The sequence below is a fragment of the Arvicola amphibius genome, chromosome 6 (assembly GCF_903992535.2).
Source record: "Arvicola amphibius chromosome 6, mArvAmp1.2, whole genome shotgun sequence".
Classification (NCBI taxonomy): domain Eukaryota; kingdom Metazoa; phylum Chordata; class Mammalia; order Rodentia; family Cricetidae; genus Arvicola; species Arvicola amphibius.
The window spans coordinates 129,087,087-129,104,119 of NC_052052.2; the positions used below are offsets into that span (position 1 = coordinate 129,087,087).

The following is a 17,033-nucleotide window of genomic DNA, read 5'->3' on the forward strand; positions in this document are numbered from 1 at the left end:
CCCCTACCCCTATTCCTTCCTATACCCTGTCCTCCCATTTCCTAACGCATTTAGTCCTTATAGTTGCATTCCCCCTTCTCTATTTATAACATATCCCATCTCCCCTTTATTGAACTACTCCTACTTTTCCCATGGTTACTTCACTAGTTATTTAATCTCTGTGAGAATTCTAAATGAAGCACACATGTGTGAAGGGTAAAGATAGCGTTCACATACAGGACAAATCATGTAATATTTGTTTTTTTGGTCTGGGTTGCCTCAGTCAGGATGACTGATTCTATTCCTAGCCATATATATGTAGATTTCATAAATTCATTTTACATTTCCCAATGTAAATTATAACATTTGCATCTTCCATTCACCTGTTGATGGGTATCTAGGCTGTTTGCATTGATTGGTTACTATGGAGAGAGCAGCAATGAACACAGAGACAGTATTTATACGGTACAATATAAAGTCCTTTGAGTACAGCTGGATCTAGAAGTAGATCGAGTTCAGCTTTGTGAGGAATCTCCACACTGACTTCGAGAGTGGCTGCACCAGTCTGCACTGCCCAACAGCAGTGCATAAGTGCTCCCTTTCCCCACAGCTTCACCAGTATCTAATGCCATTTGGGGTTTGGTTTTATGTTTGGTTTTGTTTGTTTTTAATCTGACTGGGATAAGATGAAATCTCAAAGTACTTTTAATTGCATTTCCCTAACAGCTAAGAATGTTAAGCACTTTTTTCAAGTGTTTCTCAGCTGTTTTTATATCTTTTGAGAATTTTAGTTCCATGTATCATTTTTGTAACTGGGTTCTTTGTTTCCTTGGTGTTAGGGTTTTTGAGTGATCTGTATACTATAGATACCAGCCTTCTGTCAAATGTTGTATTAGTCAGTGTTCTCTAACAAAACCAAACTGACAATATGAATACATGCTTATATGAACAATATAAAGAATGTGCATGGAATTTATTAGAATGGCTCACAGGCTGCGGTCCAACTATTACAACAGTAGCTTTCAGCCAGTAGAAGGCCCGAACCCAGGAGTTGCTCAGTCTGCAAGGCTGGGTGTCATTACAGCTCTTTGGTACACACCAGCATCCAGAAGAAGTAGGCTAATTCCAGCAATGGAATGAACTTGCCAGGGAGAGTTAAAGAGAGCACATAAAGAGCACATGATTCCTTCTTCTGTGCCCTTTATATAGACTGCCACCAGAAGGTGTAACCCAGATTGAAGGTGAATCTTCTCACATCAAATGATCCAATCAACAAAAGAAAAATCCCTCACAGAAGTACCCAGCTGGTTGAGTATCAGTTAATTACAGATGTAATCAAGTTGACAACGAGGAATAGCCATTACAGATGTACAATTAAAAAAGACTTTTCCCTCAAATTAATAAGGTAATTTTATACTCAAAAGATGGTGCCCTTTGCTGTACAGAAGTAGTTTGGTTTAACAAGGTACCATTAAAATACTGTTGGGTTCAATACCTGAAATTCAGGGTCATGTTCAGAAAAGCGTTTTACTGTACCAATGAGTTCAAGCTTGCCTTACACTTTCTTCTCTTACAGAGTAAGGGTATCAGGTCCTAAATTGACTTGTAGTTGAATTTTGTACAAGATGAGAAATATGGGCCTAGTTTCATTCTTATACATGAAACTACCCAGTTTGACAGGACTTTGATGTTATTCATTGAAGATGCTGTGATATTTTGTTCGGTGTGTATTCTGTCAAAACCAGATGTTTTTACAGATGTAGATACATGTGTAGGTCTTCAATTCTATTCCATGGATGAATGTGTCTATTTGTATGCCAGTATTATACTCACTAGATGGGATATCTCAAATCCCTGCACTAAGGCTCAAGGAGCTGTGCAAACGAGGAGGCAGTAAGATTGTAAGAATGAGAAGTGGCAGATCATCTCAAAACAATAGCATTTCCCAAACACAACAGAAAAGATGCAGAAATTATGAGAATATGTACAAGACCTACACAAGGTCAATCCAAACATATACCAACAAAAAGGATGGGAAGTGGCCATGACATGTTACCCCAAGATGAAGAACTATTGGTATTTGATTGCTATTTGGAGAGCAAAAGGCAGTTTTTTTTTTTTTTCACTAATTGACACCTAGCATATCAACCACACTCCAGGGCAGGTCTCACTCCTAGGAGTAGTCACTAAAAACAAACTGGATTTGATGTTTCAGTTTATTTTTAATAGAAAGAGTATATGAAACTAGATGGGTACGCAGGTGCTGTGGATCTGGGAGGAGGTAGAGAAGAATAAATATAATCAAACTACATTATATGAAATTATCAAAGAATAAATAAGAACATTATTTTAAAAAAGAAAAAGACCACCTCGCCATCTGCCTCTTTAGTATCGCACATAAATGACCACAGTGATTGATACATTTTTCTGGTGTTTTAACCTCTATTTCAATATAAGTAACAATAAAGTATGGTTTTTATAATGTCTTAGAAACCACAAAACCTTCTTAACTATCCATTAAGTCCTAAATTTCTAAACAATAGGGTGCACCACCTATAACACCAACCTCTATTTCTTATTAATCTTATTTTTCTGAAAGTCAGAACACCAAACACATAAGTGACCTAGGACAATTTCACTGAAATGAGGACCCTTTGGACTTCAGTTTCATTGTGTACATGGAAAATTTAAATTTTTATAACTTTTTCTGCTTCTAAAAGTTTATGAACATATGTATCTTTGAAAGTGACTTTTAATTATCCAAGAATAGATTCATATTAGAGATGTGTGGGCACTTGGTATTTGGCCACGATGCTATAAATAATAAAGGACTTATTAAATATTTTGTAGAAACTATCCCTAATTTAAAGAAATTTTTTCACCTCTAATAAAAAGGCCTCAGACCACTCTCATTAATTTGCAAAAGATCTTAAACAGTATAACCCATTAATAAACTGCATAAATCAAACTGCTGCTAACTATGTAAAATATATTATTCTGATACCACCTAAACACTTGTCAAGGAAACATACCAAAGAATAAAAAAGTCTACATATTTACAATAAAAATCCATTAATCAAAGCAGTTATTTCTCACTTACTACACCAAACGAGGAAATATTTAATAAAATATGGCTATTAAAAGTCAGAAATTCAAAAGGAAAGAAGATTAGAAATATAGAATATGAGGAGGGACAAAGACAACAAAACAAAACTTTTTTAAAAAAGAAAGTACAGGAAAGAGAACAGAAAGAGTAGATATGAAAGGCAATTGATTACAGAGAAAGGCAAATGATGGAATAAAAAAACTAGACAACACAATTTGATTCTACTCCAAATAAGCATTTGTGAAGTGCATGAGACCTTCTGCATGTATGAATCCAGGAACACCTGTACTGTATAGGGAAGGTAACAATACAGTGGTCAAATTAATGAAAGACCAAACACAGAAATGTATATATTATTGTCTTTTCTCCATCATCCTTGAATGTAATGGTAACGGAGTCCTAAATACATTAATTATATTCCTAATAGAATAGTTATGCAAAATAGCATGAATAAACTTGAAAAATTAATCTTTTGAAAAATAAATGAAGAGCGAAATATGTAACTGGAAGTCTATTCTTCACACAGACCCTCTCTGTGCCATCACAGCCACTGCTCGACACTCCAGGAGCTAATGAGCCCAATTCCCTCAAGTACATTCGTTACAGACAGGCATGTCCTCCCAGGAGTTGGCATCAGCGCTCAGCTCCACAGCACCCTGTCTTTCAGTTGTTCTGCCTCTTTCCTCTGCAAGTAAGTGAGAATTAGGTAGAAAAGTAAAAATAAGGGGAAAACTCAAAAGCAGAAATACAAATAAGACAGAAAGGAACTTTCATAATCTCCCACTCTGAAAGTAACATCAACACGTATTCTGAAAAAATGAGCATATGGGGCACTGAAAAGATAATCAGTCATCCACATTTTGGAATAAGAGAATGCAATGGTGGCATTAGAACTCTCATCAATAACTCATTATCAAAGCGGGTGCCACTAGCTAGCAAGGAATTCATGATGAATACCACCACCTCCTAGGCCCAGATCGGCCACCTTCTAATGTAGAAAAAGTGTTATAACTTCTGGACAGTTGTGGCAATTTTGAGGAATGTAACTCCAAGTCCCATCCACATAAACAGCAATATTATCATAGACAACACAACAGAACCAGTTATCTACCAGTTATTTAAGAAATCAGATAGCAAGGCCCTCCAGAAGAGCATGTTAGGAGTAGGGCTCGTTTTCCACCATGCAGTGTCTGGTGAGTACTGACCTCTCTGCACATTAGCTGATGAAGTGGATGTGCAAACAAATGGGTAACATACAATCAGTGTCACTGGGGTGTCTTCCAGTCACAGGTCCTAAATCATTAAGTCCATTCTTGCATCCCTGCATATAAATTTTAAAAATTTATATACATGTGTGGGAAAATAAAAGAGAAAAAGAATAGAAGAAAAATACCACCACAGGCAGACCTACACATTTTAAAAGGTATTTTACAGGGTTAAAACAAGCAAGAAAAAAATTCCACATAAACTCATATTATCTCATGACTAATACTTTAGGTTAACCTTTTAAAGTCACAAAAATATACATTACAAATAACTAAATCACATATGTTGTTTTAAAACTCAAACCAGGAATTCTTACAAATGACCTTATTGTAAAATCAACTTTCTCAGTGGACTTATAGGAAAAACATGCATTCCTCAGAGACTATTTCATCAGATAAAGTAAATGAGGTCTTAACTACATGCACTATTGCCTTTTATAAAAGCCAAATAAAACATTGTGCTTTGTCAGGGTTAGAAAAAAAATAAACCAACTGAGACTACCATGCTGATCCTGTAGTAAAATGAAAGCAAAATGGTTTTAAAAGTAAATACGAGGTATGTATTATTCTAGTGTTGGGGAGAGCTGACGGGCCTGCCAAACATTACATGTGTATCCAATTACACATAATTTTGGTTGGTCTACACAAACTGGGTCCCACACACACCCCCACCTCTTCTGACCAAACTGGAAAAGAAGTTTTCTTGAAGAAACAGGACCATTTACAGAAGGCCCTTGATATATCCAACCACATTTACTGATTCCTTGTACACAGAACCCAGTTCCATTGACCACAATGCAAATAGAGGCTTGATAGGAGATGGCATGAAGGGTCAGGACACTGGGTAACAACTGTAAAAAAAAATTCATATGATTTAACAGTTCTATCCTAAATATCCCCTGAAATTACAATTTTTGTATAGGCTCATCCCACTGTGTATATAGTCTAGGCAGGCCTGGAATTTGTAATTCTTCTACCTCAGCTTCCCAAGTGCTCGATTCACAGGTAGGTGCTACCACACAAAACTGCCACACTCTCTCCAATCCCTCCCCCATCACTGTCTTATGAAAACCCCAGCACACTGATTTCCTCGTCATACTACACACAAAGTGAGGTCATCCAGCCAAGGCTATTGCTCATAGATTTGGTTTCATTTTTATTTCTCCTTTGATTGCCATCTATAAAATAAATTAAAATACCGCCTCCATACAACATTCCAAAGAAGCCCTCTCCCACATGCCAACAATACACCATGATCCTGAGGTGGCTTTCTCATTTCTACACTGTTGCACTGCACGGCATTCTATTACAGCGCTGCTTTTTGTTCGGGTCTTTCCTTTTGCTGTGGAATTCTCGTGGGAGACACAAATGAACTCCTGCTATCCATAATCAATAGGAAATTATCAATCACATTTGAACAAAGCTAATAAACAATGCAAAAGAAATAAGTGTCCTGATGCAAACTCTTATATTTTCTTAACAAACAAGCATAGAATCCTTTTACATACACAGGTAAGCTGATATTTTCTTAAGATTTATTTTATTTTATGTATATGAATGTCTGTCTGCACGTATATACAACATATATGTGTTTAGTGTCAGTGATGGCCAGAAAAGGGTATGAGATCCCCTGGAACTGGTGTAATAAACCATTTTGAACAGCTACATGCGTGCTGAGAACCAAACCTTCATTCTCTGCAAGAACAGTAAGTGCTCTTAATTGCTGAGTCATCTCTTCAGCCCCTTTTGATATGATACTTCAAATCAAAAGTTAATAAACTCTCTAAATTGTAAAAGCATCCTTAAGCTGTTATACTGATGTTTGTTCACACCATACAATATGTGAAATGACCTGGATAAATTGTCAATCATTCTATTCAACTTTCTTTAAACTCATCTCTATAATGGTGGGCATAACTTTCAATATCTTTACTTTTGATTTTTCTTAAATCCAAATTTAAAGTGATTCTCCCACCTTCAAACTAGACAGCTTTGTGCATCAGAAATAAACAAAGTATATTGTTTTACTTAGGACAAGAGAACAATGTAATAATCTAGGGTTTAAAATGATTTTTAAAATCAGACATTTATATATGCCAGTGATAAATACATACATATGCATGTAAATATAAATAGATATACATGTTCATTACAAAGTTTATATAAAATAGTGGTTGAATAAAAATATTTACAAAATTTAACATTAAGCCTATCCTAACATTATCTAGCATTTGTTAACTGAGAGACTCAATTTAAGAACCTTTATTGAGCCAGCATTTTAACGTTCTGAAATTTAAGGATAAATACATAAATACAGGTATGGGCCAATAGTGCCATCCACTGTTCCAATAAAAATCTTTCCCAAATACAGTTTTATAAGGCATAAAAAATCCACTGTATTGAAATTTTGCTTGTACACTATTTAAGTGAAAATAATATATTTGGAGAATCCAGTGAAGACATGGAAAGAGCTATGAATTTCAAGACAAAGAGCTTTTGTTTGAAAGATTAAAATGTTACAAGTACAAGATAGCTTTAAATACTTCCGCTTCTTGGTATTTAATTGTTTAGGATGTTTCATTTTTGTTTTCAACAACAACAACAACAACAACAAAAAGCCATCTATAGGAAGAGAAGTAAAAAGCACACTGTTGAGACTGGGCTAGAGCGGTTTCTGTCTTCACCTTGCCATGCCCAAGTGCTCAGCAGATTCCAGTGGACTGAGTCCTGGAGGACACACACAAAAGCATTCAGAACAAAAGTGCAATTATTCTGTTATTTATACATTCACTTACAAATGAACACACATTTTCACAACATGGTGGTACATACTTGAAAACTCTAACACCGAGGAGGAAGAAGCAGCAGGAGGATCACCACTTTGAGTATATCCTGACTCAAAAAAAAAAAAAAAAAAAAAAAGAACCTGGCCAAAAACCTCAATCACTGCAATAAAAGATGAAGAACTGATTACAGAGGATTAAGTCTGGACCTTAGATGTGAGCCCCTGAAGTGTTTGTGACCAAATGGCAAAAAGGATGAAGCCTCCAGGAGGGGAAAGGATCACAGGAGATGTTCATACAGTATGTATGAAAATCTCATCAATATATCACTTATAAACATGGTAGACAGAACAGAACCTGTCAGAACAAGAAGCGAGCTGAGAAATGATCAGTTCATCCAAGTCCCCAGATCAGAACAACAGTCTGAAACTCCCAACTCCAAGCCCAAACTCATCCCACTGAACTTTTGGCCTCCAGAAGAGGCTGGTGTCACACTCCAGGGTAGGGCCCGCTCTGCACAGCTTACACAACAGAACTAGCACCCCCGCCTTGTCTTGGGAGGAGACCATTTACAGTTACAGCTTTTAGTGGCTACATTTCACAGGCTATCTTAGAATGGCACAAATTTCCTTCTGAAGAAAACCTGATACAAAGCAAGTGAAGACTGGGATGTGCTTTAAGCCACCACTCTGACAGCAATCAAGCTACAGGTCCGCGTTTGACCAAAAAGGCCACTCCTGCAGATATGGCTGCACACATACCCTGGAGCTCTGGCCAACACTTGATTGTTTGCCAACTGATAAGTTACATTTTCATTTTTCAGAGTAATAGCAAACTACTGTGATAGTTAATCCTGACTGTGAATTTGACTGAATCCAGAGACAGATATGGGCTAAGTAAAGCACACTTGGGGTAGGTGCCTGTGAGGGTGTCTCCACAGACAATGCACACAGGGGTTGCATTAACACAGGGGACGATGCACCCTGAATGCACTTAGGCATCTAAATACAATAGGGCCCAGGTGGACCACAAGGGGATGGGGGTGGGGGCTGGCACAGGTGAATTCTGTCTCTGCACTTCTGCCTCCCTCACACCCAACAGTATATCCAGGCAGCCATGGTTTGAAAGCTCAGAGCCTGTGAACCAAAATAACTCTTTTTTCCTTTTGAAGTATTTCTGTCAGAGCAGCACAAAAGGCTAGCACAGCTACTAACCACTCCAGCTACTCAGCCACAGAAATGATGTCTCATTGGGAAAATCAAGGTCAGAGTGTTGGCTGAAATACTTTCTAAACAAGAGATAAAAATTACAACACAAGCCTACTCGGTCCTTCTGCGAGCATCTGTAGTACCAGCCATGGATTTATCTCCGATCTTTGTAAACTACACTCTGTGTAAAATAGAGTGAGGATGAATTACCGCAGTTAAACTGCAGGAGAATCCCTCAACAAGTTCCAACAATGCCAGCTCTCAAGGTCTCTATTTCTCACCGGCCAGCAGTAAACAGCTGATGCTTTAGATACTGGTCCACAGAGCCCACACTGATAGGCATTGGCCAAGGAAATGACCAAGCCTTGGTCCCTGAACTGATCTTATTGAAGGACACACTGTTCTATAGTCTCAACTAGCTCAAGCAAACCTTCCCTGCAAAGTCTGATTCAGTCAGACCAAATGAGACAAAGGCAGGGCCTGACAGGAACACCTGAACAGTGCCAGTTTGCAAAGTCTCACTGCATCCTGCTCTGGAACTTGTTCATGTTGTGACGCAGCTGAACTGAGAGAAGAGAGAGGGAGAAGAGGATGGGGGGAGTAAAAAAAAGGGAGAAGAGAAAGAAACACAGAATGAAAGAAGGAAATGAGGGAAGAGGGGAGAGTTAGGAGGGAAGGAGGCAGCATGAAAAAAATAGCTCAGGTCAAATTTCAAAAGTGAGTGCTCAATAATTTATATATTTTTTTTGAAAAGAAGAGGTTATGAATTTGAAAGGAGGTCGGGGTAGAAAAGAAGCTGCAGAAACAAAGAGAGAGGTGGAAAGAATGTAGATACAGTACTAGTTTACAATTTTTTTTTTTTTTTTTTTTTTTGGTTTTTCGAGACAGGGTTTCTCTGTGGCTTTGGAGCCTGTCCTGGAACTAGCTCTTGTAGACCAAGAGGCAATATTTCACCATGTTACTTACATTGTTGAGTAACTGAAATTCCTGAGCCCTTTGGTCAATTATTTGGTCTTGAGTCATTCATTACCTCTTCAGACAAAGATATCAAGATCTTCAAAGAGTTATTCTTAGAGCATAGCACATAGGCAACAAAACTTAAAAGATTCGGAGTAAGGTCTGACTCATACAATCTGAATATCTGAACAACAGTCTAGCATGAGCTAAATAAAAATAAATGATTATCTTTGGTTCTTAATAGCATGCTAGATATAAAGTATTCATTTGAATATACTAAAATATACAGTTGTCTTGCTTTGCTCTCTATTGCTATACTATGATAAAACATTCAAAAGCAACTTGAAGTTAAAAGTGTTTATCTGGCTTACCCTTCTATGTCATAGTTCCCCATCTATGGAAGCCTACACAAGGAATTCAAATCGGGAACTCACGGAAGGAATCTGGAGGCAGAAACTGACGGAGCCCTGTTTACGGGTTTGCTTTCCATAGATATCTCAGCTGGCCTTCTTACACAACCTCAGACCACCGCACAGAAGTGGTACTGCCCACATGGACTGGGTCTTGCCATTTCAACCAATAATCAAGAACATGCCCCCAAGGCTTGCCTATAGGCCAATGCAATGAAGGCATTTTCTTAACTGAGGTCACCTCTTCCCAGATGATTCTAGCTTGTGTCTAACTGACAAAGATCTAACCATCCCATAGTCATTTCCAAGGATTGTAAAATGAATAACCTAGGATAAGTGCACGTACGGCACTGCTGGGAAAAGCCTCGAAAACATCAGTTTAAAGATGTTTGGAAGCAAAGTCTCTTTGTGCAGACCAGGCTGGCCTCAAACCCACTGTTCCTGCCTCAGCCCTACAAGTGTAATTACAGGCATGGTGAAATACAGTAGATAGAACTTCACCCCATAGTTATATTATGGGAATTTTTGAGATAAATCCTGACTGACTTGAATCTCTGTGTAGACCAGGCTGCCCTTAATCTCACGATTCTCCTTCCTACTGATAAAATTAGAATTAGCTGCTATCACACTTGGCTACAATATTTCTAATTAAACTCAAAAAATGCTCTTTTATAGAATATAATTTTCCAAAAGTCACAATTAACACTGACATAAAGACACAGCACAGGATCTTGGTATTTTACAGTGTTTATGACGGGCACGTATTTAAGGACAGGGGCCAAGGAGATGCGGCCATTCTACTACTCCTTGTTGCTCCTGTGGCAGAGAGGGACAGTAAGGGACATCTGAGAGTCTAAAGGCCCTCAAAGTCAGAGACCTAAGGAGGCATTGTGGGTGCCATCACCACAAGGAATCAGCTGAAGCAGTTTTTCCAAATACAGAATCTTTGATACTTCTGCTTAAAGATTGTGTGTGTGTGTGTGTGTGTGTGTGTGTGTGTGTGTGTGTGTGTGTGTATCAACATTTCAGGTGTATAGGTGACGTTGGAGAAGTTTATCTCTATATTCTACAATTTGATAATGCGATAAGCCCAAATTATATTTTCAAATGCACTGTGACCATATCCATCTACTAACGCCCATGACTTAAACAGACTCAAAGGTAACAAAAGAGCACTAATAATAACCATTTCTCTAAAACTTGTTTCAGTTCTGTAGGACAAGTCCACAGCCGATGCCTTTAATCTGTGTGTTTATAGAGAGGCTATATATCAAGGACTATAAAGGAGCCTGATGTGGGGCAGACATCTCAGAAAGTTAAACCATCTGGGTCAGAATGTGTTCCTGAAGCTTAGCTGCATACAGAGGGAGAAATGGGGAGTAACAGATACTTTAAAAAAAATGATAATAAATCCAATTTTGTAATTTAAAGAAAATTAAATTCTCCTCAAAGCCAACTGCCATCTTTCTTGTCCCTGACTGACAGAAAATAACAAGAGACAAGATAAGCAATAAAGGAAAAAGTATCAGGGACCAGTCAGGGTCAGGAGCTGTTTCTGGGATGTGTTTAAGTGAGGGAGGGTTTGGAGCCTTCACCCTAGGATAACCTGTCAGCACTGAGACCACACTAACACAGCGGACGGTAAAGCAGAGGCAACTCTCAGCTTTGGAAGATGAAGACTGCCCAAAGTGATGGCTTAACACTCAAAGAAATCAACAAGTAGATCATACACTGCCTTCATTTCCCAATGTCCAATTTCTTACTTTACGTCCCTCGCACCACCCCCTACTGTCCGTTCCTCTATACTCCACTCTCACTGCTAGGAAAAGCAAAGGCAGAAACCAACCAATCCCTGAGCACCCTGACTTTGAACCCAGAGTCAGAGACAGAAACATACCCTGTATTTGCGACCTGGGCCAGGGAAAGAAACATCTTTATCCCTGAACTCAGAACTAAAGACATGTGCCCTGGCTCTGAAACTAGTATCAAAGAAAGATACTTTGTCCCTAGAATCAGAGCCAGAGAAAGAAATATGCCCTGGTCCTAAGATTAGAGTCAAAAAGCTAAAAAGGACCAATGAAAGAAATGCAGCTTGGCCATTAAGTCAGAGCCATTTCTAGCCCCACCAGCTAAACTGACCAATCCCTGAGCAGGGAAACACTAACCAAACTCCCATCTCCCTAGAAAAACTCCACCCCTTCAGTTAAGAGCGGCCTTAAGTGGCTGAGGCAGCCACTCTCCTGGACTCCTCCTTCCCAAATAAATCTCTTTCTCAAAAGAGTCTTGGGTGACAACCTTTAAACGCCAGCAGAAGAACCTGGCTGGAACATCCCTTAGGGGACTGAGTTGAAAAACCTTGCTGAGAAGCTCCCTAGGGGACCTCAGCAAGGCAGAGCAGAACAGAAGAACCTTGCTAGGACACTCCTTAAGGGGGCTGAGCAAGGCCAGCAAAGAAAAAGTAACACCTTTGCCCAGAGCCTGGAGCCTGGGAGCCTGAGGAGATTGCTACATTTCTGCAGGGGGCTTCCCTTAGCAGAGTGTTGGCAGAAGAAACATCTTGGGCTAGAAAAGAAGCAGATAGCTCTGTTAGGATGCTCCAGTAAGGGAACAAAGCAGAAGTCAGCCATAGTGGCTCTCCAGGAGAGGAGCAGGATCTCTGTATCTATTATCATGGAGACTATCCCCTACCACACCCCATCTTCAGGTGTCCTGACTAAGAAAAATTAATACCAGAAAGAACTGGAGTAAAGAATCTCTTGAGCTAAAATTCACATATTTAATATAACAAACAGAAACAAGACATTAAAGATAAACTAACCAGAGAAAAGATACAAAATATTAGAGATAAAAGGTTCTTTCTATATCTTCATATACAAAATTTATAAATACCTTTAGCAAAGCCTTTGTACATGTACTGTTAAAAAAATTAATAATTTCTGAAGTTTAACAAAAACATTATCTGAAATTGTCAACTTATTTCTTTTTTAAAGGCGTCCGTCTGACATTTATTTTGAATTATGTATACCTATCCTATGATCATTTATGCATACATGAGTGAGGGTGCTCCCAGGGAATGAAGGTTCAGATACCCTGGAGCTGGAACTATAGGAATTTGTGAAGCACTCTCCATGGGTTCGGGAAGAAAATTTGAGTCCTCTGCAGGAGCAGTCTGTACTATTAACTTCCATGTCAAAAGCCCTGCTTTGATGGTTTTAAATTAACATTAACATAAAACAACTGTACATATTCAAATGGTGACCTAGGAAACCATATTATGAAGCATGCTCCAAAGAGGGCCCTTCTCCTACATTAAATCACAACTACAAAAGGTCTAGCACTGTACTTAATTTGTAAAAACACACTGAAATCTTTGTAAACTTTGATAAAGAGAACGACTATAGATATAACCATTTAAGCACATTTTAAGCAAGTTTTTTTTTTTTTTTAAAAAAAAAAAAAAGCAATGTGCTCCACCAGCAATAAGGATTAAAAAAATAAATTCTAAGCAAAGATGTTACACTTTGATACTATGGAATGACACTCATGGGGCCGATTTCATGTGAGAAAAACGATAAGATGGCAAGCAACTCGGCCAAGTGATGACTGGTCACAGCTCCCAAAGTCTCGTTGCGATTTGAGATAATATGAACTGACTTAGCATCAAAAGTGTACTTGCTTACTGACTTCCTAGGGTCAGTTCTACATTCTCTGATGTGAGGGACAAGACCCTGACAGTTACAGCAAGTATTCATTGAACTTCGGGATTCATTACAGTCTCACTGCAGAAGAACTCAGTCCATGATCACATATGAGAGAAAATTTAACACAATGCTATTTTTATAAACAAAATAAAATTGTAATACAAATTATTTAACAATTTTACAATAATTAATATAAGGCAAAATTGCAATGACTTTAAAATAAAAGATCCAGGGACTGGAGAGATGGCTCTGTGGTTAAGAGCATTCACTGTTCTTCCCAAGGTCTGGAGTTCAATTCCCAGCACCCACACGGCAGCTCACAACTGCCTGCTGCCATCTTCCGGTATGCAGATGTATATGCAGACAAAGTACCCACAAACATAAAATACATAAGTAAAGAATCACATTTTAAAATACATAGTTAAGATAGCTAATGGTCAAACATGGTTAGTATTTGGAGAAAGCTCTACCAAAATTACGTACAAGCAATCATAGATGCCAAGTACCCAGCCACTCCTGAGAGACTGTTCCATCTCTTTTACTCTGTTTTAGTTCGAGGAAGAATGGTAAGGGGTTGAGGCTGGTCTCACTCATACTGGCCAAGAGCTCACTACATGGGGCAGGCTGGTTTTGAACTCCAGACCCTACTGCCTCAGCCTGGGATTGCTGGCACGAGCCATGAGAGAGAGTGTTTTACTTTATTCAAGATTTCTAAAAGATTTTTAACACGGAAAATGAAATCCATGTTTATTGCCTCATAGCCCCCAAAGAGAAAATAATAGCAAAGATATACTATCCGGCCTCAAACACACATGTAATTGAAGCCAAGACACATGTTAGAAGTGACCATGCTCAACAGTTTTACCACTTTCTGTGATTTTCCTCCCCCAAGAAAACATTCAACTGCCTCTTGGTATCAGGTGTCCATGGACGTACAAGCTGAAGTCACCGAGTTCACTATGTCAAGAGCAACTCAGAGATACTCACCCTGTGTTGATTGAAATGATTTCTATCAGTGGATTCTTCCTGATTTTTGGCAAATCCAGTCTCGCTCCCCCCAACCGCTTCCCATTGTCTTTCTTCTGGCCCAGGAGCCTCACTGAGTGACCTTCAAATCAAGCACAAGACACAGATCAGCATGGCACACAAATCCACCAGCATTGACTGTCTTCTCCTGCTCCTTCTTTTTTGAGGGGGTACCTGTTTTCTTTATTTTCCAAGCACGGCATTCTATAGATCAACTTGGTAGAGGCACAATTTCCTTGTAGTCAAATACTTATTACACATTCATTCAAACATCATAAGCAAATAAGGTCGTAGAATCTACTGTAGGTCAACATATGGATCAATGAGAGAAGAGTTTGAGCCATTTTCAAGTGAGCCTTACATTTACTTTAACCTGGGCTGCCACAGATCCTCTCTGGCCTTTCCTTAATGTGCATACAGGTAGATAAGAATGGTTAGGTTAAGCCCACTCCATCTCTTCAGTGTGTATGCACAGCCTCTAGTCAACACAAAGCATTTTGGGAGTTTCTCTATGTTCCCATCCCTATCTCAGAAACCGGAATCCCCTGTAAATTTTAGGGCTAGTACACCTGATGATGGACCTTTTTTGCATCAGACTATCCAGGAGCTTCAGTGCAACAGAGTCACTGGTCATCAGATCTGCACTGTAACTAACAGTTACCAGCTGAACCGTCTCTGTAACGGCAACAGAGGCACCAGGTTACAGGGTATACAGAGCAGAGCAATCCTGTCCATGGCATGAAGAAGGGAAATGGGAACAGCCCAAGCACAAATACCACATACAACTATACTTAGCCAAGCTTCAGGAAGATTCATAAATGATAACTTTTCAACTTATGGTTGAATGCTTTTGGTGGTGAGTTTCCACAGTAAGGCAGACTTGCTGTGGGCATTTGTTTAGCTTTATCATTGCTTTGTGGGGATGTTCTGTAGATCAAGATATAATCATTAAAAAAATCACTTAAATTCAATTGCATAAGAAATGTTATATATCTTTTCTCAGGCTTCATTTCAGAAAGATATACTGTTTTAACATCTGAGAAAAGAGCTTTCCAAGATTGGAAACAAGGAAGCTATCAGTCAGAGCCCTTGCTGCTCTAACCACTAAAACAGGAACTACCCATTCCTTCTGACAATGCCCATTCTAACAGATAAGTATAGCCCAAGTCTAATGAGGACTGGCTAACAAATCCTACAGATGCTCAAGCAAGACGAACTCCTCAATCAAGGCCCAGCTAATGAAGAGGTGAGCGAGACCGAAGGGCTAACACGACAGTTCTCGGAGAGGCTGAAAGGTCAAGAATGACTGGGCAGAAGCAGAGCCATTTCCATATGAGCTCCAGGCAAATTTCCTCATGTCCTTCTGGGACTCTGTAATATGCAGCCTGCTCTAATAACATTTGATAAATTATTCATCTTCACTATCTGCATGTAAATAGAGAAGCATATCTACATGCAATGACATAAAGAGTTATTTTCTAATCCAATGACTCATTAAAATGTATCACATATAACAATAAGCTAGTTGGTATTTAGTGCACCAAAGACAAAACAGAAAACATAAAAGTTGCTTGTTATATATAGACAAAGACTAAAGGAAGGAAACGACATAATTTCCTTAAAAATGGACAAGCAAAATAAAACCCTTATTTGTGATATATTAATTCTCTTTAACATCCTGTTTCAAAGGAAATTATTTCAACGTATTCATCAAATCCACAGGCCATAGTCGGAATACAAGCATTACAAATTATTTCTGGTTTCATGTGTAGCTATCAATATTGTTGCCTTCTGAAACAAACCAAAATTTGAAAAAATAATAACATGAAGGATATGCGATAAACAAGGTAGGACTTCATAGGAAACAAGGGGGACCAGAGAAATGTGCTGGGGGAAGGGGGTGGCAGATTCTTGGAACAAACTAATCATAAAAGTGGATGTGTAATACTCACAAAAAGACAAGGACGAGTAGACTACAATTCAACATGCACACACTTCACCTTGGCTTGACCCCTTCTTGTTAGCTTCTAATGGCTAGCAGAGAGACAGAAAGTGTATGACTGCTAGCATGGTCTGGTGGTATGAGCCTGTAATCCCAGATACCGTGGGGGGCAGAAGGATTACCAGTCCAAGGCCTACCTGGGCAATTTTATAAAACTCTGTCTCAAAAAATAGAATCCATTCATACTACAGGGGAAAAAAAAGAAATTAATTATTTTTAAAGTGGGAACCGGTTGGCTTGGATTTTATCACCTTTCAGACTACAATGAAGAGAGGAGAAAATAAAATCAAGACAATAGAGGTTAACAGAAATGGAGACCAAATATAAAGTTTTTAATTTTTATTGATTTTATTGAGCTATACATTTTTTTCTGCTCCCCTCCCTTTCTCTCCCCTCCCGTTCTATGCTCTCCCATGGTCCCCATGCTCCCAATTTACTCAGGAGATCTTGTCTTCTTCTACTTCCCATGTAGATTAGATCTATGTATATCTCTCTTAGGGTCCTCTTTGTTGTCTAGGTTCTCTGGGATTGTGAATTGTAGGCTGGTTTTCTTTGCTTTATCTCTAAAAGCCACTTATAAGTGAGTGCATATATTT

The 17,033-nt window shown here is 38.7% G+C and overlaps 1 protein-coding gene across 1 annotated transcript in view; it reads right to left on the reverse strand.

Moving 5' to 3' along the window:
* Positions 1–17,033, reverse strand: part of Cdkal1 (CDK5 regulatory subunit associated protein 1 like 1) — a 511,294-nt gene that overhangs the window by 343,122 nt on the left and 151,139 nt on the right. The window contains 1 exon segment of the mRNA XM_038335499.1: positions 14,397–14,517. Within this exon segment, the coding sequence (XP_038191427.1) occupies positions 14,397–14,517 (121 nt within the window).